The following is a 21,826-nucleotide window of genomic DNA, read 5'->3' on the forward strand; positions in this document are numbered from 1 at the left end:
GCAAACTATTTAAAAAAAAGATTATTTTTCTCCAAATGGTAATGCACAGTTACTTTATATTTGATTAACTCAACATGAAAAAAAGTCATTGTATCGTGCACCCATTTGTCTCAGAAGTCTCAGACCTCCTTAGGCCTTAATTAAATTGTTTGGACTGATTAGGTCATGAGCTGTCCTGCCTTATCAGCTGATGACAACTCCAGAGTGTAATATATTCCTGTCAAACATTGTAACATTCAACAAGAAGATGGAGATGTGAAAATGAAGCTATCTGATGCATTGCAAAGCAGGTGAAATTTATAAAAAGACATTAAAGCACTTCCAGTGTACAATTTTAACTGTCTCAAATGGCAGTTAAGGGGAGCTGTGAAAGTCAAAGCAAGATCGGGAAGACAAAGAAAACTACAACTGCTTGTATTCTTGACAGAAAGGCAAACCAGAAACCCCATCTTCATCCATAGTTGCCGAAGGTATGTTTTTTGTATATTTTGGATATTTGTATTAAATATCAACAAATTCTATAAGCAAATATAACAAAGCCAATAAACTGATGCTATAAAAAGCTGGCTTCTACAGCAGGACATTGATCTGAAGCATACCTCCAAATCTCCCGTGAATTACTTAGTTTTTGCAATGGCCCTCACTGTCTCTTGACGTAAACATCATTTAAAAATTTGCGGGTTGATCTGTAACATGCTACATGCAAACTATTACATACAAATATCTGTTTTAACTGCTTAATGTAATTTTTAAAAATTTTCATGCTCATGTTTACACAACTGCGATCCTATCTGGATTAAGCGGTTAACGACGACGATGATGATGATGTTTACATAAGACATATTATTCATAAGCACACATTATTTTCTGAAGTCGAATTGTTAGTGCATGACAGACATGTTACAGACACCATGCTACACTGGGAGGTGATCATGTATCTTATTACAAAAGTCATTGCTGAGTTAAGTCTTTTTCCCCTTTAGTCAGCTTCCTCATTTGGTAGACCAGAAATGAACTTTCATCCTGTTTGTGTTCTGGACTTGAGGCACATCCACATTACTGTGTTGTTAGCAGTTTAGACGCTGTTTTGCATGCCTTTCATTTACTTTAACCAGAAAATCTGCAGAGAAGAAAACAACCTGGTAAGTTGTCTCAAAAGGGCATATATAGCATCATGTACAATTTTGTTTCACATTCTGTGGAAAAAGAACATGTTTTACTGCTTTATTTCATCAACAGTGCCTCAGGTTAAAAACAAAGAGTTATTTGACTCTGTGAAGTGAGCTGTAATACTAAATGTGACTGTAGACAGAATGATCATATTGACTGTGGCCACTGCCTTTACAGCTATAACACAGACTGTGGCCACTGGCTTTAGAGCTGTAATACAGACTGGGGCCACTGGCTTTAGAGCTATAATACAGACTGTGGCCACTGGCTTTAGAGCTGTAATACAGACTGTGGCCACTGGCTTTAGAGTTGTAATACAGACTGTAGCCACTGGCTTTAGAGCTGTAATACAGACTGTGGCCACTGGCTTTAGAACTGTAATACAGACTGTGGCCACTGGCTTTAGAATTGTAATACAGACTGTGGCCACTGGCTTTAGAGCTGTAATACAGACTGGGGCCACTGGCTTTAGAGCTATAATACAGACTGTGGCCACTGGCTTTAGAGTTGTAATACAGACTGTGGCCACTGGCTTTAGAGCTATAATACAGACTGTGGCCACTGGCTTTAGAGCTGTAATACAGACTGTGGCCACTGGCTTTAGAGTTGTAATACAGACTGTAGCCACTGGCTTTAGAGCTGTAATACAGACTGTGGCCACTGGCTTTAGAACTGTAATACAGACTGTGGCCACTGGCTTTAGAATTGTAATACAGACTGTAGCCACTGGCTTTAGAGCTGTAATACAGACTGTGGCCACTGGCTTTAGAGCTGTAATACAGACTGTGGCCACTGGCTTTAGAGTTGCAATGCAGACTGTGGCCACTGGCTTTAGAACTGTAATACAGACTGTGGCCACTGGCTTTAGAGCTGTAATACAGACTGTGGCCACTGGCTTTAGAGCTATAATACAGACTGTGGCCACTGGCTTTAGAGCTGTATTAGAGACTGTGGCCACTGGCTTAAGAGCCTTTATCGCTGTAGTTCTGAAAGCCAATGCCTTTAAATGATGGCAATAATGAGTGTAGCTACTGCCTTTAAAGCTGATATACTGACTGTGGCCACTGCCTTTAAAGGTGTCGTTCTGAATGCAGTCACTGCCTTTAGAGCCATAATACTGAGTGTGGCCACTGCCTTTAAAGGTGTCGTTCTGAATGCAGTCACTGCCTTTAGAGCCATAATACTGAGTGTGGCCACTGCCTTTAGAGCCATAATACTGACTGTGGCCACTGCCTTTAGAGCCATAATACTGAGTGTGGCCACTGCCTTTAGAGCCATAATAATGAGTGTGGCCACTGCCTTTAGAGCCATAATATTGACTGTGGCCACTGCCTTTAGAGCCATAATACTGACTGTGGCCACTGCCTTTAGAGCCATAATACTGACTGTGGCCACTGCCTTTAGAGCCATAATACTGACTGTGGCCACTGCCTTTAGAGCCATAATTCTGACTGTGGCCACTGCCTTTAGAGCCATAATACTGACTGTGGCCACTGCCTTTAGAGCCATAATAATGAGTGTGGCCACTGCCTTTAGAGCCATAATAATGAGTGTGGCCACTGCCTTTAGAGCCATAATACTGACTGTGGCCACTGCCTTTAGAGCCACAATAATGAGTGTGGCCACTGCCTTTAGAGCCATAATACTGACTGTGGCCACTGCCTTTAGAGCCATAATACTGACTGAGGCCACTGCCTTTAGAGCCATAATACTGAGTGTGGCCACTGCCTTTAGAGCCATAATACTGACTGTGGCCACTGCCTTTAGAGCCATAATAATGAGTGTGGCCACTGCCTTTAGAGCCATAATACTCACTGTGGCCACTGCCTTTAGAGCCATAATACTGAGTGTGGCCACTGCCTTTAGTGCCATAATACTGACTGTGGCCACTGCCTTTAGAGCCATAATACTGAGTGTGGCCACGGCCTTTAGAGCCATAATACTGAGTGTGGCCACTGCCTTTAGAGCCATAATACTGAGTGTGGCCACTGCCTTTAGAGCCATAATACTGAGTGTGGCCACTGCCTTTAGAGCCATAATACTGACTGTGGCCACTGCCTTTAGAGCCATAATAATGAGTGTGGCCACTGCCTTTAGAGCCATAATACTGACTGTGGCCACTGCCTTTAGAGCCATAATAATGAGTGTGGCCACTGCCTTTAGAGCCATAATAATGAGTGTGGCCACTGCCTTTAGAGCCATAATACTGACTGTGGCCACTGCCTTTAGAGCCATAATACTGAGTGTGGCCACTGCCTTTAGAGCCATAATACTGAGTGTGGCCACTGCCTTTAGAGCCATAATAATGAGTGTGGCCACTGCCTTTAGAGCCATAATACTGACTGTGGCCACTGCCTTTAGAGCCATAATAATGAGTGTGGCCACTGCCTTTAGAGCCATAATACTGACTGTGGCCACTGCCTTTAGGGCCATAATATTGACTGTGGCCACTGCCTTTAGAGCCATAATACTGACTGTGGCCACTGCCTTTAGGGCCATAATATTGACTGTGGCCACTGCCTTTAGAGCCATAATACTGAGTGTGGCCACTGCCTTTAGAGCCATAATACTGACTGTGGCCACTGCCTTTAGAGCCATAATACTGACTGTGGCCACTGCCTTTAGAGCCATAATACTGACTGTGGCCACTGCCTTTGGAGCTGCAATACTGAGTGTGGCCACTGCTGAGAAAGCAGTGTTACTGTGTTTGGCCGCTGTCTTTAGAGCTGTAATACAGAGTTTGGCCACCGGGCGGCAGCTCAATGTTCACTAATTTAGTCTGCAAAGAAGGAAGTGATTGGGGATTCGGAGTCCACGCGCTTGGAAAGTAAGATTGGTGTTTTTGCTGTGAAGGAAAAGAAGAATTGTTTACCTATGTGACCAGAATTAAACCTGAAGGCTGACAGAATAAGGCCAAAACGATGTCACGGTAGGTGGGAAACCTTCGTACGAAGTGACATGTCGAGAGTAATGTGTAACTTTGCTTATCAAAACGCGAGATAAACACATCTGTGGTCACACACGTCGAATATTAGGTCTTTTTTACTTCTTTAAAATACTCACATGTTTTGTGTAAACGTCTGTAAGTGGTTGTCCTAGTTACAGAAGAAAGTTCACCTTTGTCCAGTGGGCCGCTGCTTTGAGCTTTAAGATGCTAAACCAAAACGCAGCTGAGTAAATGGTCAGTGGGCTGGTAGCAGCCGCTTGTGCTGCAGCAGCCTGGTGTTAGCTTTGCTATTTACTGGTAAACAGCGCAAACAAGGCCTGTGCCGAGATCTGTGGTTATACTCGCAGAGACTTTGGTGGTGTTTCTGGAGAACTGAAACCGTAGCCGAGTAATACCTCAGTGCAGGTGTGATTTCATTAAAAAGGAATCCTGCGAACAAGCCAACGTAGGTTTACATTAAGTGGACAGATGTTGTGCCTCTACTATGCCATTGCCATTAATGCCACTAAACGTGTCTCGATTTTGACCCATCTGACACTTGTGACCAATTCTCATATAGTTGAAGGCCTTATTATGAAACTGTATGTTGTTATATTGCATGACTAGAAAGCTTTCTCTGGAAAGAAGCACCAGGAAGTAGCGTGGCTTGGTGGCATGCTGTTTTTGCTCCTTTCAGATAGATCCCTCTAAGCTTAGTTCTCTGTCTCTCTTTCTTTTTGATTAGTCCAGTGCTTTCTGAGTTATGGTGAAACTAGCCCAGTTCCCTTCACTGAGCAAAGCACGCATCATGAATGAAAACAAAGAAAAAGGGAAGCGGAGGCTGTCCAAGTGGCTGGACTACGGCAGCATCAATGGGGAAAGCCAGTGGGATCCATGCCCCACTTGCCAGGGGACAGGACGAATACCGAGGGGTATGTATGAAAAGTGAATTTCTATGGCACTCTGTGAATTAAAAAGCTCTTTTATAATGCAGCTATAGACATATATTTTATGTCTAGGCTGTGTAAAACTCCCAAATCGAAATATCGTGTTCCTCTATACGTATTTTCTATGTTCTCACGGTGCAGTAAATTACTTAACAATAATAATCCAACTCATCTTATTTTTTGGGTGGGTCTAGTTTCTGTTTTTTCCATCTTGTATCTTTTAGTATCATCGTTCACCCATGTAATGTCTGCTCTACATTAATGTCTTCAGGTCAGGAGGCTCAACTGGTAGCTGTCATTCCATGCAGTGACCAAAGGCTGAAGCCTCGTCATACGTGAGTGTCACATGATGACCTGCTATACAGACCTTAAATGATTTTACTGAGTTCAAGAGCTATGGAACAACTGTCAGTTTGTTCTGAAATAGGATCATGTGGCTGTGATTGTAAATTAAAATTGCTTTGCTTGTAGTCAAACATAAACTCACTAAAAGGGCAACAGCAAGACAAAAACGTTTACTGCTGAACTGTCAGTAGAGGAATTATTGAAGTCCGGAAGTGGGCAAGATGACAATTTGATCATGGTACTTCAAAAAATCTTCAAGATACATGTTATGTCACAGTATGTATATTTTTCTGACATGTGACCAGTTAAAATAGAAGGAAGTAATCAGTGATGCTATGTTTAAAAAAAAAAACCCAAAAACAAAACAAAAAACTCAAAAACCACCAACAATGATTATTCAATATTTGTCATAATGTGTTGCACTAAATCTGGTTAAGCAGGCCTAATTAAGCTTGTTTTTTTTTTAGTACTGACAATATCCACAATATGCTCAGAAAAGCATGTTGTGTTGTATTGTAACATAATTTATTATGATAATGATAAATATTGTTGCCCAACCCTAATTATGCACATTTCAACACGCACTGTTCTTTTATTTAATTATCAAATTGTTTTATGTTTGTTTGTTTATTATACATTCCAATTTGTTTTTGTGATTTTCGGTTCACATTTTTGTTAACATATTAAATAGATTAAGATTCCAAATGAGGCTTTTATCTACATAATGTGGTGACATGGTGTTTGTATTAGATACCTAAATGCTGCACTAAACACTTCTTTTCTTAGAGGAAATGTAAAAAAAATTGCATGTATTAAAGAAATGAATGTTAATAATTTGTGTGTTTTTGCAGGAAGCTCTATGTGTGTATATCAGTTGTGCTGTGTCTCCTGGTCTGTTCCCTGATCCTCTTTTTCCTGTTCCCACGGAGTGTGGACGTGTCCCCCGTGACCCTCCAGTCTTCACAGATCTATTTTGCACCAGACAAAGTTGATATGATAATCACAGTGAGTAAATTCACATGTTTACCAACATGAGAAACATGACTTGTTCATTAAATACAAACCTCTCCTGCCATCAGTGTGTACCATATAGAACATCTTGATTTTTAGCTTTTGCCAGAAAATAAACTTGCCGGTCTTGTTTGGATTGCATTATCTCAATACACAGGGATGGTTTAAACATCAACAATTGTAAAGGAGATCTAAATTAGAGCTTAATAGGGCTACTTTGTATTTGGTCGTGTATTCTTCCATTTCTCTGATTGCATCCATTTTTTTTTATTGTTTATTTAGCATGCAGCAATATTCAGACTGCCATTCCTGTAAAAGCAGTGCTACACTTTAAAATAATGTCAACAACTATGAATTTAATGATTCTGATTTAATATGTTACATACTGTGTTGCACTTAAACAGTTAAACTGGGAGTTGGTTAAACATGCAGTTGGTCAGTGTTCTACAATGACAGCATCCATAATATGTTCAGCATATTGTATTGTAATTTTGATAATATTTATCACAGTAACAGTATATGTTGTCTTGTTGCCCAGCTGTAATAAATTTAGTATCCAGATTACCATTTACTTGAGACAGTGGTGCTCAAATCTTTAGGCAGATTGTCAAGAAATGGATTACCTAAGTTTTTAACATATTTAACGTACTTTACCAACATTATTAGAAGCTGAGAATGAGAATGGCTAGAAATAGAGAATTCCAATATATTATGTACAGTAGTGCTCAAAATAATAGCAGTGCCCCAACAGCAGCAAGATAAATCAATGTTTTTGTTAAAATTTCAACCTCTACACCACAAGTAAGTTTTTGGAGGGTATAATAAGGGTATAGAAAACCAACAAACCCAACAGGCCACCCATGCATAAATAGCAGTGGTGAGTTCAATTAGGGAGGCCGTCACTTAGGGAGGGCATTCTGGGAAAAAAGGGTGTAAACAGGTGATCCTTATTTAAGGAGCAAGGCAACTGACATGCTGGCTGTGCATTTGTCCTGAAAAAACAAGAAAAATGGGTCGTTCAAGACACTGTTCTAAAGATGAGCGTTTTTTAATAAAGAAACTAATAAAAGAGGGGAAACCTATAAAGAAGTACAGAAAGTGATTGGCTGTTCAGCTAAAATGATCTCCAATGCTTTGAAATGGGAAGAAAAACCAGAAAAATGTGGAAGAAAAAGAAAAACAACTCCTCGAATGGATAGGAGAATAGCCAAACTGGTAAAGGCTCAGCCAATGATCGGCTCCAAGAGGATCAAGGAAGACCTTCAGTTGACTGTGAGTACTGGTACAATCAGAAGACGTCTTGTTGAAATCAACCTACCAGCAAGAAGCCCCCGCAAAGTCCCACTGTTAAATAAAAGACATGTGCAGAAGCGGTTAGAATTTGCCAAAGAACACATTGAGTGGCCTGAGAAGAAATGGCGTAACATTTTGTGGACTGATGAAAGCAAGGTTCTTCTTTTTGGGTCCAAGGGTCACAGACAGTACGTCAGACGTCCTGCAAGCACAGAATACAAGCCACAGTACTCAGTGAAGACGTTTAAGCATGGTGGTGGAAGCATCATGATATGGGGATGTTTCTCCTACTACGGTGTTGGTCCTATTTATCGCATACCAGGGATCATGGATCAATTTGAGTACATCAGGATATTGGAAGAAGTCATGCTGCCATATGCTGAAGAGGAAATGCCTTTGAGGTGGACCTTTCAACAAGATAATGACCCAAAACATACCAGCAAGCGAGCAAAAGCATGGTTCCAAACGATCATGATTCAACTGATGGAGTGGCCAGCACAATTCCCGGACCTTAATCCCATAGAAAACTTGTGGGCTGACATAAAAAATGCAGTGCATGAGGCAAAACCAAGAAACGCAGGGGAATTGTGGAATATAGTACAATTGGCCTGGGCTGCAATACCTGTTGACCGTTGCCAGAAATTGGTTGACTCCATGCACCACAGATGTGAAGCAGTTATCAGAAACCGTGGTTTTGCAACAAAATATTAGTTTAGGATACTCAACCAAGTTGACTTATCAAGAATTTCTTAGTTTGTGCAGTACATTTTTGAGTTTCCAAGAAAAGATGTCAACGCTGCTATTTTTTTGAACATTACGTTTCTGACTTTCTGTGAAATATCATTATTATTATTTGAGTTTTAATTACTTTTCCCAATTGTCCTGCTTTGGAATAGAATGTGCTGTGTCCCCAATGCATTTGTGTTCATTAAAGTACAATTTGTTAGAAGAATTTCGACATTTACTCATTTTTTTAAAGACACTGCTATTATTTTGAGCACAACTGTATCATGTTGATGTTCCCAAAAAACTGAAATATTGAATAAAACCTTGTAGCGTCTAGCTTGTAGTATTTCAGTTGTCCACTTAAGTTACTACTTTAAACAGCAACAGCAATATTAATTTTGACAAGTGATTGCAAACTTTTGAACACTAGTTTAGCTGTTAGCCTCTAGGAAGAAACAGAAACAGGTTTTCTGAGTTTCAGTAATTTTACACTTTTACCATATCTTCTTTAGAAGCACAAGCTTTTGACTGTCACTTTTTTCTGTTCATTCTGTAGAACAAGCTAAATCTCAGCAATCACAACTTTGTTACCATCCAAGTTCAAGATCTCGATCTGCAAGTCCTGATATATGAGACTGTGGTTGGCAAAACCAAGACCTCTAATGTGACTACAGTTATCCCACGCTCACAGAAAACGGTGAGTTTTCAAAAGTCAAGTTAAAAAAATAAACATCCTTAAAAAGATCCTGAAACATGGGGTTAAATAGTTCCAGTGTGGAAACATTTCTGTATAAACTGCAGCTGAAGGCACACACCTGTTTTGCACCTTCACTAAATGTCTACTTACTGGCCTAATTTCATTTTTAGAAACACCACACCTACATCTGTTTCCATGCACAATTTGCATGCATCATCTTCTAGCCACTTACTCACCACATAAGTCACTGCTGATTGGTTATTTTCGGTTTGCAGAATATTCTCAGCCCGAGCGATACTGACATGTTAAAATCCCATCAACATTGCTGCACTGGACACACTCATAGCAGTGCAACACACGGGTGTCTCTGTCCTGAGAATGATCCACCAACCGAATAATATCTTGTCACCAGTGGTCTTATGGGGGTCCCTTTCTACTGATGGACAGGGTTAAGGTTGGCTGACAAATTGTGCAGCAACAGATAAGCTACGGTCAGTAACTGTAAGCGTATGCACTTGTTTGTTAGCTGTAACTGATAAATGTACAGTCAAATTGCAAAAGTTAAAGCACTCCTGTTCAAATTACGTATTTTTGATTTTCTAAGTGATAATTAATGAACAAATCCTCTATAGAGGACACACTCCTTCACATCTTAATATGCAATTACTGTTTATCTGCTGAATTGAACATACTGAGGGGAAAAAAACTGGCCTGTGCAAATTGACACATTTTAGATTTTATGTTCTTTTTTTCCAATATGTGAAATTTCGCAAATAAATTGGAATCAGCATTATAAACACCAGGTTTAAGTTTGTTCTCTGCAATTTGTTTGCATATGTATATTTGTTCTCTGTAATGGCTTTATCCTTAAAAAAATCAGCAAAACGTAATTTCATCAGTGGTGTTAAACCTTTTGCATACGACTGTAGGTACGAGGCAGGCATACCAAAATTGGCAACTCCCTTTAGGTACATACGGTTTTGAGATATGGAGCTATTTAGAAAAACTTGCACTTATTCTTCACTTACTGTAAAGTTCCATGTATTTTACACATTCCTCTTCCTCCTTTTTTCAGTTGACTGTTGTAACCTCAATAACCATTGATGATCCTGGTCTCAAGTATGTAATATTTATATATGACAGTACAAACACAAACATTAAATTGTCTGAATTCCCTTAAGTTTTTAAAAAATGTTTTATTTATTCTGTCTTCTTTCTGACTTTTACCATGAACAGTTATCAGACACATATCTCTGATCGCACAGTTCTATGTACAATGTACCATGTACAATGCTTTGCGTCAAGGCTCTATGATATGGACAGCATGTCATTGCTGTTCTGTCGCTGCATATTCTGACTGCACCAAGACTTGGAAAATACTAAAACCCATTGGGAAACCTTTGATGGTGACACAGTTAAGGCCTGGCATGCACATCATTTACATTTGATAGATCACATGAAAGCAGCTACAGAACAGTCATCAAGGGATATCTGTAATAATTTTGTGACTGGCTAGAGGGCACACTTGCATGTTGCTGTAGAGGCCAGAACTGTAAATTAATTAACAATATATTATGCAGCCTGGGTTTTCACTGTGATTGTAGAATTGTGCGGGAATGACTGCCTTTTTTTCTGGATTTGTTAACTGTTCCATGAACCACTGGAATATATTACTAACAACGATCTTGTTTGATGCAAATCACAATTTCACCTGTAGAGTTTTTCTTCTAAAAGCATTTCTTTTAGTGTTAGCTCTTACTTTGCTACATCACAGTTGGATTAATATCTTATAAACATTTTTTCAACAGTACTTACTGCAGGTCAGCTTCCATCCGGATCCATACTTTGTTTCTGCATTTGCAGTAAGTGTCTATTTTTATTTAGTCCTCATATGTGTTCTTTATATATACACATATGAATCCTTGTACATAATCACAATCGCTTTTGGACACAAAAGCTTGTATCTCAGAAACGGTAACTTTACAGAAGAAGGAAAAAAGACTTCTCATGCAGTGTAATGAGTAGCAGGTATTTTCAAATGATGATACAAGCTTTTGTTCTGACATTGATAATATACAGCCTCATACACAGTCCTTGAATATGTATATATATCAGATATCATAGCTGTCCTAACAAAACCACGTATCTGTGAAATGTTATCTTAAAAGGAGAAAGAAAAAACGTCAATTTTAATGTATGACAGTGTAACAAGATTTTATTCTTATTTATTTTGGGCCCATTATTTTTGGTCCAGTCACTCACTGTAAAGGTGTTTTCAAATAGTGTAGAAAAGAAAACAAACGATGTGGTTTTCATATGACGGTTACGATATTAACAGTACCATGCAAAGTCTTGCCGGCCTGAGAAATATTTTAATACTTAAAAATAATTTAATTGGGCAATAAGCATTTATTTGCTATGAATAAATGCTAATATTAGAATGTAATATACAACCATAAATCAAACAATAAGTCGAGTTTTTGTGTATGGCAAAGTGCTCATTTAACCATTTCCAAACCTCTTCTCAAAGAAGCTCAGTATTATTTGTAGATATCATGCAGTACCTGGTTTGCCTAATCAGTACTTGATTATATTAAGTCAGGTGTGCTGTGCTGGAGTACACCAAGAAGAAACCTGGAACAAAATCTGTTTTTCTAACTAGCTAGCAAGATATCAACTTTTTTGAAATCACAAAATTTATGTTTCTATTTTGTGTTAATGTTTGTAGTTATTCTAATATTTTATAGTGTTTTACTGGAAAAAAAAATATAAAACTTTGGTTTTGTGCCTAAGACTTTTGCACAGTATTGTTTGTATGTATGTATGTATGTATGTATGTATGTATGTATGTATGTATGTATGTATGTATATCTGAGTAATAAGTCAAACGCATTGTTCTACATGCTTCTAAACCTCTATGATATGCCACTGAGCATGATGGAAGGGAAATGATGTGTTACTCAGTGACTAAAAGTCATAATACCGACGCAATTAATACGATGTGATCTTTCTTCTGTCCTCCACAGAATGACTATAAAAGTGTCCTACTTATCCCATGCAGAACAGCTATCCATGGATACATATGAGTATATCGATTGTGGGGCAAATTCTACAGTTCCTCATTCATTTCCACAGCTTCACTGACATACTGAATAATGAAGGCAGTCAGCAAAAACCAAAGAAAAGACTGACCGCAAACACCAAATCTGAGTTTAAAAGCATACAAGTGCTCACAATACATCTTATGTCTCTGTTCTTTTTGGTTTTAATCAGTCGTGTGCTCTGTAGGTCTTTAAAGAGCACGAATATTTTTCCTTTTAACTGGACTACAGACTGTGTTTGTTGAGTATTAGTGGAGTATTAGCTGTGAAAGTGCCTGCCTCCTGCTGCACATCATGAATACAAACGTTCTGTCTTAATAGTTATACACATAAAAATGATAATTTGTCATGCTTGTTGATTTGCACTTTACAATAAATTCTGTCTTTAAGTGAATTTTTGCACATAGTCCCCCATTCTTGGTGAAGTGAAAAGCCTGGAACAGAAAAAAATGATGGCACAGCAACTGAGATGAATATGACTGACATTCTTGCAAAATTGTTTATTTGTTTTTAAACAATTCATGCAGACACAAAATATTTTGTTTTGATTACTTTTATTTCTCTTGTTCACAACATCTATTTTCTGAAAGGAGAATCAGCAGCATATATGTTGGGCTGTGGAGCCGCAGTAAGAACCGTAGCCATCACCATTGTTGGGCGTACTGTACATCACCATTGTTGGGCGTACTGTACAGACTGAAACAAATCGTGTATAATATATTAAGAAATGTTCCCATGTTTCTCACTGATAAATAGGAATTAACCTGCTGGAGGATTCAACATTAAGAGTTGAACAAAACCATTCAGAGTAGTTTGATGTGAAATGCTCTGTTCTAGAGAAAAGTACAGAATTAGAATTATCACAGTGGTGGTGATAGAAATCAGACAGCAGAAGCTTTTAATGCTTCTAAAAGCTACCTCACAAAACGTTAGTACATGAAATGGTCTGTATTTGTATTGTACCCATTGTTCCTGTTTTCACCATTGTAAAGAAATCCGGGTCACCAGGTTTTTTATCCACCATTTCACATCAAACTATTGACTCAGCAGAGAAATTTTGAGACGTCTGTGAAATTCCCATTGAAATACATTAGTTTCCGATGTGTGATATTAAATTAAATCACTGAATGGTTCATCATTAATCTTTAAATGGCAGTTGACCCTTTCAGACCCAGTGTCCATTCCAATAAATGTCACTTTTTTCTAGTGTTTTTTTCTTTTTCCGTGTGTGGGGGTTTTTGAATTTGACACCATGCATGTCCAAAAGATTATTTAGTTGCATGTTTGTGTACTAATCAGTGTTGCACCCTACATAGTTCTTGTAAACCAATTTCTCTTACAAGCTATTAATCTCTTATATTTCTGTATCTTGTAAATACACTACATGATTTAAATACAATTGAGTTGATATAAGTTAGATGAAGTTAGATGATATAAAATATAATGGGATATACTTTTATGCTATAATTTTATATATTTATGAATAGATATATAAAATTATCGCATAAAAGTATGCAAAAAATCCTGTAAAACAGGGGTTTCTACAACTTGACACTTATAATAATGGAAAGCGGGCCTCCTTTTAGTTAAAAACAAGTTATAACTTATCACAGTTTACACAATTTATCACGTACACATGCATGCGCATACATCCATGCACACATGCAGACTCGTATGTGCAGAAGCATGTATGTACACACAAACTCACAATGTATACAAACAAATCTGTAGTCAACAAATATCCTATATTTATTTGTGAGTGTGTGCAAGTCATGGCTAAATATGTAAACCACTTTCAAATAATGCTTACAAACTATAGACATACTGTACTTTTTTTGATGGCTTATCATTTATGAATGCATTTAAGATAGGAAGGACCATAATTTGAATCTGAAGGGGTTTCACAAAGATTTCAAATAACCTGGGAAATACTGCACAAAACAGCATTTGTCAGGTTAACAGGTAAACTTAAGCCTGTCTGATAGGAGGGCATTCAAACTAGACAGTGCTAACTCTGGGCTTAAGTTACCCAGCTTTACTAAGAAATTGTGCTTTGTGAAATATCTCCCCGGGCCCCCTAAATATGATATTGTCAGATTCTTTCTGAAAACAGCAAGCACTGCAAACTCACTGTGTATCTGTTTTCTATCTTGGCGCTGTATTGTTCTTTCTTTTCAGGTTGACAGTGATAGAGGATCCTTTTATCGATCACTGGGGGTATAACAAAACATGACAACACTTACATTTCTGAAAAATATGGCGGGCTATTGTAAGGCCAATGGTTGTCACAGAGAGAAGCTGCATTTGTTTGAACATGCTCAGCTAATGTTAAAGAAAGTTCACATGTCTACAGTTCGCTTTCAGCAGCAGTATAAATATGCATATGGCTCATGCAACAATGAGAAATCATACTCAGTGACTGGAATATATGACATACCCAGAGGTTCACTGGACACTGACGGTGTTACAGGTGTCTCTTCCACTGTGGTTTGCTTCTGCGTCTCTCCCTAAAGCACCACCAAAAAGCGGAAGGCATCACTTCAAGCAAATAGTATGCCTTTTTCCATGCAATAGAGTACAAAACAAGTAATGTGTAAGGCATATACAGGACTCGAGCTGATATGTAGTGCAGTGACCGTCTTTGCTTTCCATTACACCCAGATGCTCACTGTGAGACTTTGCTTGGTTTTGGTGGCCATCCTGCGGTCCAGCACATACTGCCGGCGCCGAGCTTCCCAGTGCATCGCTGACATCTTACACCACCTGATGAAAGGCCTGAGAGGGAGATGGATTTATGTGGCTGGTCAGTGGAATGTAACATGAGAGCCTCTGTTTCCTGACTAATGTAATTCAAGCTCAGGTGCAGAGAGGTGTCCATTGTGATGGCATACATGTTTCAAAAACCCCACTGAACGGATTTATTAGCTGCTTACAAATGCACAATCTCTTAGCGTGCAGTGCAAAACACTCTGAGAGCTTTATAACAAGTAAGATGTTGGTGAAATTGCATTTAGTTAAATGGGTAGTTAAAGGGTGGAAAATACTACGTCACTACAACATTCTGCAGGCTGCGAGCCTAACATTCAGTTTTGTAATGGTAGTAAATACAACATTGTAGCCCTTGTAAGAACGTGCAGGCCTGACTTTTAAAATGATTTAAAGTGTTTATTATTAAAGCACTTGCAGCAGATTGTCACTCTAAAGGAAAAGCATTATTAGATGTATTAGACTTACCGACATCAGTGCTTTGAAGACACCGTACACTTCTCTGACCACACTGACCCCACTCTGCGGGAGTTTGACGGCTCAGGTGTGTCCTAGCAACGTGGGCCACAACAAAAGGACAGAAGCTCAAGGAAAGATAGGATGATTATGACGTCACATAGCCTTGTTACTGCGTCATTCAATAAACACGGAAAACAGGGCCATGTAAAACATTCTGTGCTCAAGTGTGTTCACCGTTTAGTTTTCATTTGTTCATATTTGAGTTTTGGAAAAAACACTTGTGTGAGCATAAAATAAATGAGAGTGTAAAACAGTGGCAGTGCTCTTGTTAAGTTTAATGTCTAATTTAAAAGTTTAATGTCAAGCCTTGAATGCAGGCTACACCACAAAGAAAACCTTTCCAAATCTCTGTCAACTGAAAGCACAACGTATTCCAAGACATTGCCTACAAACGTTATAGGTTCAAATGGGCCTATATAACTTGACAGCTGTCTGTACCTTTTACATAACCCTAAATAGAACTGCACAAACCACTGAAACCAGTAGATGGCAAGCATAGTGGAACAAGGTGGGAAAATCCTGCCCTTTAAAGGAGAAAACTCTTATTGAACAAGCACCAAAGAAGAACCGCCGCTCAGCAAACACTGAGTGCGTTTACATGCACCTAATAAACCGATTAAAAAAGATCACATAAGAAGATGTGACGTAAACGTCATATAACATGAAAACTTCATGTTGTGGCTTTTTAACCTGGATTTATGAACCTCATAAAGAATATAAAGAGTATTTAAATTCTTCATTTCGTCAAACGTAGCTGGCTTCAGGCACTCCAAAAGTGTTTTGAGGCAACGCCGTTTGCTTTCCGGTACCGCGGTCTTTTCGCCCATGCGCAGACTGAAAAATGGGCTAAACTCCTGCTCCGCTAGGCGGATTTCAAGACCTTATTTCAATCTAAGAAATGTGAGTATGCTGTTTACATGACTATTTCAATATTTAAATAACTGCAGAAATGCGATTATGGTCAGATTATCGAGTGCATGTAAACGCACTCATTGACACTCTGCGAAGCAAGCAGGTCACTTCAAACCGCACGTGTTCACTTTAGCGCCTCATTAAGCCAACAACAACTTATTTACAAGAATATGGAGCTATGATATCGAGCATTTGAGCAAAATGATAGTTTATAAATGCTTAAACATTTTAATGTAAAAAATTCAATCACTTCATAAAACATTTTACCGCGGCTGTTTTATTTTTAAGAGCTTTTAAACTCGAGCTATAGGAGTTTAGAACGGCGCCTCATGTATGTCCATGACGTCAGTGAGCGCGAACAGCCAATGAGCTGCTTTGCTCGCCCATCAATCATCACGCTCTAGCAGGAAAGCCCGCCTCCTGTTGCACAAAACCCGTTTGCTGTAGAAAAGGCCCCGCTAACAGTGATGATCTATCCTCCGACCACGCAGAAAGTCTCATTAGTTTTTAATCTCCTCAAACAAATTTTAAATACACATATCATTTAATTTTAGAAAATAAAAAATTACAAATATTACAAACAGTTGAGAGAAAAAAATGAATAGAATAGAATAGAATTCAACTTTATTGTCATTGCGTATGTCGCAAGTACAAAGCAACGAAATGCAGTTTGCATCCATCCAGAAGTGCTTAGCAGAAATATAAATATGTATGTTAAAAATGTACATACATATAGCTCAGCGAATATAAAACGATTTATTTTAAAACGTTGTTACTGATACTGTAACAACTGTATTTACGATATTGCTGTTAAATTGATTTACTAATTAAAAAGAAAATAACGAACCAAAGAAATGAAGGCAAGATAAGTAAATCGGACTGTGAGTGGAAAATAAGCGATGAAAAGTAGCATTTTGTGTAATACTCTGCTTAACCACCAGTGGGCCACACGGAAAATGCTGAGCAAAAAGTCGGTGGGCCGTCAGCTTTGCTCTGTGGTACATCAGACTATTAACGTATGATTGATACATATGCACCAACGTTGTCGCTTACCAGTTTCTACAAGATGACAAACTAGGGTTCACTTATGAGTGATGGTGTTTTATTGTATCTCGTCGTGCAGTTCGGTCATCAGATGAATTTTGCAGCGGTTTAGATTTATCTTCTCGTTTCGTTATCAGTACAAGTTTTTGCTGAGAGTAACAACAGGTAATAACCACCAGAGGGAGCAGCTGCGGCGTCAATCTTTTATCTCCGCCTGTGCTCGGATGGAATCCAGTCTCCTGCGCTGGAGTCGGCTATTGTGATCTGACAGCCAATCAAACGGCTCCGCTGGACACTTTCAGCCAGTCCTGATGCGGGATAGGAGATTATTAGCCAATCAGAGCGCGAGAGGCGGGCCTTTTCCTGAATACGGGCGGAAAATAAAGTAACGCCGTGGTGCCGGGAGAAGTGGAGCGTGCTGGTGACGTCACACGCAGGTTGTTGTTCTAGATGTAGCGCGCGTGCCTCCTGCCTATTGCCTCCTATCTGGGAGAGCGGCCGCACGGACTTAGCCGACGCGGAAAATGGTGATCGTTTGGAAACGCAGACTGGACGTCATCGTTTGTCCTTCAAGTCCATTAGGTGAGCGGTTCCGTTCAGCTTTGGTTTACAAAACGTCGACAGACGTCCTGCAATAGAGCAGCGCGGCTGTCTTGTGTTCAGATTTAGTAGAATGTGCCTAACAGAGCTGGTAGTTTAAAGGCTGCGCGGACACGGGGGTTATTTTATTCCTGCCAGTTACTTCGTGGCATTTTCGTTGCACAGAAAAAGATTTAAAAACTTCAGCTGGTCTTCATCAGATTGTTCTACAGACTGGTGAGGATCAGCACAATACACTCCTGGACTATTAACAGATTTCAGTGTTCCCCTCTGGTGTTAAGATCAATTAGCATTTTAAATGTATAGCCTACTTTTATTGATGTTAATTTAGAGTTTCATCGATTTTATTCTTTTGGGAATTCATGTAAATTACCCGGCTCCTTCTCGGAAAGAACAAATCTTTGTCGTTCGTATTCAAAATAAAAGTCTGGATGGATAAACCAGGCCTTCTCGTTGAATGTGTTCCATAGACAGCAGTAACGTGGCACGTAGATTGCCATAAGAAATCTATTTCTGCTTAGCAGTGTTAAGAGGATTAGGCATGGAGTCCCACCACCCAGATACAGTGTGAGATTCACACTGCCTGTCTTACAATAACCTCTATTCATTTATTTATTTTAACATTAATAAATATAGTTTAGTGTACTCATTATGTTATTTTAATGACTATACCACAGAACTACATACTATGGCTACTATGGCAGCCAGGATATTATCAACTACAGATGTGCTGAAGGGTTCTTTTACTGTCCTAGTGGTATTAAAATGAAGGAAAAAAAAGTGTCCATTTTTGTATACAACTGTTTTTTTTATCTTTGAGGAAGCTGATTAAAGGGGAAACTCCTTTAGATGAGGGCTGTTGAGAATATCTCTCAGGCATCTTTGATAGTAACCAGCTGTTGTGTTTGCTTTGATTAGGTCCAGCTCTGGTGCCTCTGGTCTTATTGCCCTGCCGTCTGCCAGCAGTACCTTTGAAGTAGGTGCAAATGCCAAGCACTTAAAACACCGCACAGACGAGTCTGCTACCTCTCACAGGACAGTGAGAAATTCGGATTGCCATGGGAAACCAACTGACAGAGATTGCTCCCAACACACCATTCCTGCCAAACTTCCAGTGTCTGCATGTGGTGGTCATCGGGTTGGACTCAGCTGGTAAAACCTCCCTTCTTTACAGACTCAAGCTGAAGGAGTTTGTGAAGACCATTCCTACCAAAGGCTTTAACACGGAGAAGATCAAAGTGCCTGTGGGCAATGGCCGAGCCATTACTTTCCAGGTGTGGGACGTGGGTGGTCAGGATAAGCTGCGGCCGTTGTGGAAGTCGTACACACGGCGCACGGACGGCATGGTCTTCGTAGTTGACTCCACTGAAGCTGAGCGCATGGAGGAGGCCAAGGTGGAGCTGCACAAGATCACACGCACGTCAGAGAACCAGGGTGTGCCGGTTCTCGTGTTGGCTAACAAACAGGATCTTCCGGTTGCGTTGGCTGTCAGTGAGGTGGAGAAGGTTTTGGCTGTGCATGAACTGAGTGCCAACACCCTTCATCATGTGCAGGGCTGCAGTGCTGTGGATGGCCAAGGTCTTCAGCCAGGACTAGAGAAACTGTATGAGATGATCCTCAAAAGGAAAAAAATGGTGAGGCACAGCAAGAAAAAGAGATGAGCTTAGGGATCCTTTCAGGACACTGATATGTCACTTGTGCACCTCCACAATGGTCTTGATATTTTTGCAGGATTTTGCAGCGAATCTCTAAACAAAGGAATCGCTCCAGATGGCCATTGGGGTCAGGAGAAAATGGATTTGACCTTTATGTGTCACACAGTATTGAACTGCTTTCTTCTATACTTAGTATTTGCTGGGCAGCTGCCCTTTGTATCTGAGGAATCTGCAATAGATCTGATAGGCTGTAGTATCAACAGAATTTAAGCCTATAAAGCCTATGCCTTTTGTTCATATGTGTGTCCTCCAGGAAGGGAAAGCCTTGCGGACCATAGCTTGGCAACACCTTGATTTTCTTTCAGCGACACCTCACAAAAACGCCTTTTATTTCAGTTTTCTTAGACGGATTGCCAGTGCTGATAGAATAAGACAGTATATAAATGTTTATGTTAAGCTAGTTGTGGAAGTAACTTTGGAAATTAAACCTGTTCACACTTAAGGCAAGTTTTAGTTGGGAAACCTGTTTGTTTTCACATGTTGTAAATATAATTGTTTTTTTTGTAATGCTAAGGAATGAATAAATTATAGATGACTTTGACACAAATTAAGCATAAAAACATCTCTTAATTTAGTTAATGGAAAAATGTTTGTTTGGACTTCCAGGAAGGACCATTTAGGACACCAGTTTCAGTCTGAGGGATTAGAAATATGGAGCACCTAGCTAGAAGGCAATCCAGCAAGACCAGAGCCTTCTCCTTGCATATTGCTTTGTTGGAGAATCAATAGGCCTTTGATATTCAGAGGTATCAAATGTATCAGAGTTTCATTTGCTGTGCACTGCCTTCAGCTAGGAATTTTACCCTGTTTAACATATCTACTAGATTAGAACGTACATAGAGCTGTGTCCTTGGGTGATGAAACATTACACCAAAATAGCAGTCGTCATAAACCTATTTATAGATGCAGCGCTTGTGATGATGTCACTGCTGGCCTGTGAGCGTGTTCTGAAAGAATGCTTCATTTGGCGAAGAAATGATGTCCAACTGGAGACCTTGTTAAACTAAACACAGCAAAATATTTAACTTGTACAGAATTTACAACCCAATAAAGCATATCCAATACACTAATGCAGTTTAACTCCATTATCACCACTGGAAATGAGGAAATATGGGTATAAAAAAGGTATTAAAGCTGCACAAAATGTATATGTAATATTAACTTAAAACATGTTATATTGATTCATACATTGGGGTGTAGATCTAAATAAACACAGATACTTGAAATATCAGGACATAATTATGAGATGTTACTGTGTTCTGGTAAACGTATGTGTTACAGCAAATGGTGTGAGTACCAACCCCCACCAGAGCACTGTCAGACACCAAATCCATTTACTCTCAACTTCCCAATAAGGCAGCTGCTTCGGGCCTGATTGGATTAATTAGTGATGTGGTTTTGGGCTAAGCCGAACTGCAGCGAGGAAATAAAGCAAGACTGATTTATTGGAGCAGGATTTTGGTAAGGTTACTGGGTTAATGTCAAGGGACCTTTAGATCAGTAAGAGGATGAAATGCAACTTGCCAGATGGATCATTTTATTCAATTACTATTAAAAAATTTGATCCAGTACGACACACAGTGATGTCTTGCTTTGGTAAATTTTCCAGTACATCAAAAATATGCAGTGGCTGAAAATATACCTTATGTTAAAAGGGAATTCCATCCATCCATCCATTTTCCAAGCCGCTTCTCCGTCAGGGTCGCGGGGTGGGTGCTGGAGCCCATCCCAGCAGTCATCGGACAGAAGGCAGGATACACCCTGGACAGGTCGCCAGTCCATCGCAGGGAAAGGGAATTCCATTTCACAAAATTTTAATTTAAGATGCAAACATAGATACTCAGAGTGGTTTGATGTGAAATGTTCCATTCTAGAGAAACTTACTGAGTCAGAATTGTTTACAGTGGTGATGATGGGAACCAGATGTCTGGAGCATTTAATATCCCTAAAACTTCACAGGAAGTTATTACATGAAATTGTAATGCCTGGTGTCTGAGACTTTGTTTTCTGATAGTTCTGAGATAAACTTTTGGCCTAAAATAATCTTTTTGTCT

At 39.4% G+C, this 21,826-nt stretch overlaps 2 protein-coding genes across 4 annotated transcripts; both read left to right on the top strand.

The window, feature by feature from the left end:
* Window positions 1–1,021: 1,021 nt before the first annotated feature.
* Window positions 1,022–12,610, top strand: tmem106a (transmembrane protein 106A). Of its 3 annotated transcripts, none has more exons than XM_037544229.1 (8): window positions 1,022–1,142; window positions 4,842–5,028; window positions 5,315–5,378; window positions 6,240–6,393; window positions 8,975–9,115; window positions 10,191–10,234; window positions 10,924–10,977; window positions 12,142–12,610. In XM_037544229.1, the coding sequence occupies exons 2-8, from the start codon at window positions 4,860–4,862 to the stop codon at window positions 12,257–12,259; spliced, it is 744 nt and encodes a 247-aa protein (XP_037400126.1). In that variant the 5' UTR covers window positions 1,022–1,142; window positions 4,842–4,859; the 3' UTR covers window positions 12,260–12,610. The 3 variants fall into 3 exon arrangements, with proteins under 3 accessions (XP_037400126.1, XP_037400125.1, XP_037400127.1); XM_037544228.1 differs by lacking the exon at window positions 1,022–1,142 and adding an exon at window positions 3,941–4,099; XM_037544230.1 differs by lacking the exon at window positions 1,022–1,142 and adding an exon at window positions 3,950–4,099 and having other exon boundaries at window positions 4,847–5,028.
* Window positions 12,611–17,882: 5,272 nt separating this feature from the next.
* On the top strand, window positions 17,883–20,842 carry arl4d (ADP-ribosylation factor-like 4D). Its single transcript, XM_017687684.2, has 2 exons — window positions 17,883–18,039; window positions 18,976–20,842. Exon 2 carries the CDS (start codon window positions 19,116–19,118, stop codon window positions 19,716–19,718), a length of 603 nt encoding a protein of 200 aa, XP_017543173.1. The 5' UTR covers window positions 17,883–18,039; window positions 18,976–19,115; the 3' UTR covers window positions 19,719–20,842.
* The last annotated feature ends 984 nt before the right edge of the window (window positions 20,843–21,826 follow it).

The sequence above is a fragment of the Pygocentrus nattereri genome, chromosome 13 (assembly GCF_015220715.1).
Source record: "Pygocentrus nattereri isolate fPygNat1 chromosome 13, fPygNat1.pri, whole genome shotgun sequence".
Lineage (NCBI taxonomy): Eukaryota > Metazoa > Chordata > Actinopteri > Characiformes > Serrasalmidae > Pygocentrus > Pygocentrus nattereri.

Bases quoted from the DNA above. Each gene is read 5' to 3' on its own strand.
- tmem106a (XM_037544229.1), top strand. From the start codon at position 4,860: ATGGTGAAACTAGCCCAGTTCCCTTCACTGAGCAAAGCACGCATCATG. The intron at 5,379-6,239 runs GTGAGTGTCACA...GTGTTTTTGCAG, and splicing joins AGGCTGAAGCCTCGTCATAC to GAAGCTCTATGTGTGTATAT. The intron at 10,235-10,923 runs GTATGTAATATT...TTTTTTCAACAG, and splicing joins ATTGATGATCCTGGTCTCAA to TACTTACTGCAGGTCAGCTT.
- arl4d (XM_017687684.2), top strand. From the start codon at position 19,116: ATGGGAAACCAACTGACAGAGATTGCTCCCAACACACCATTCCTGCCA.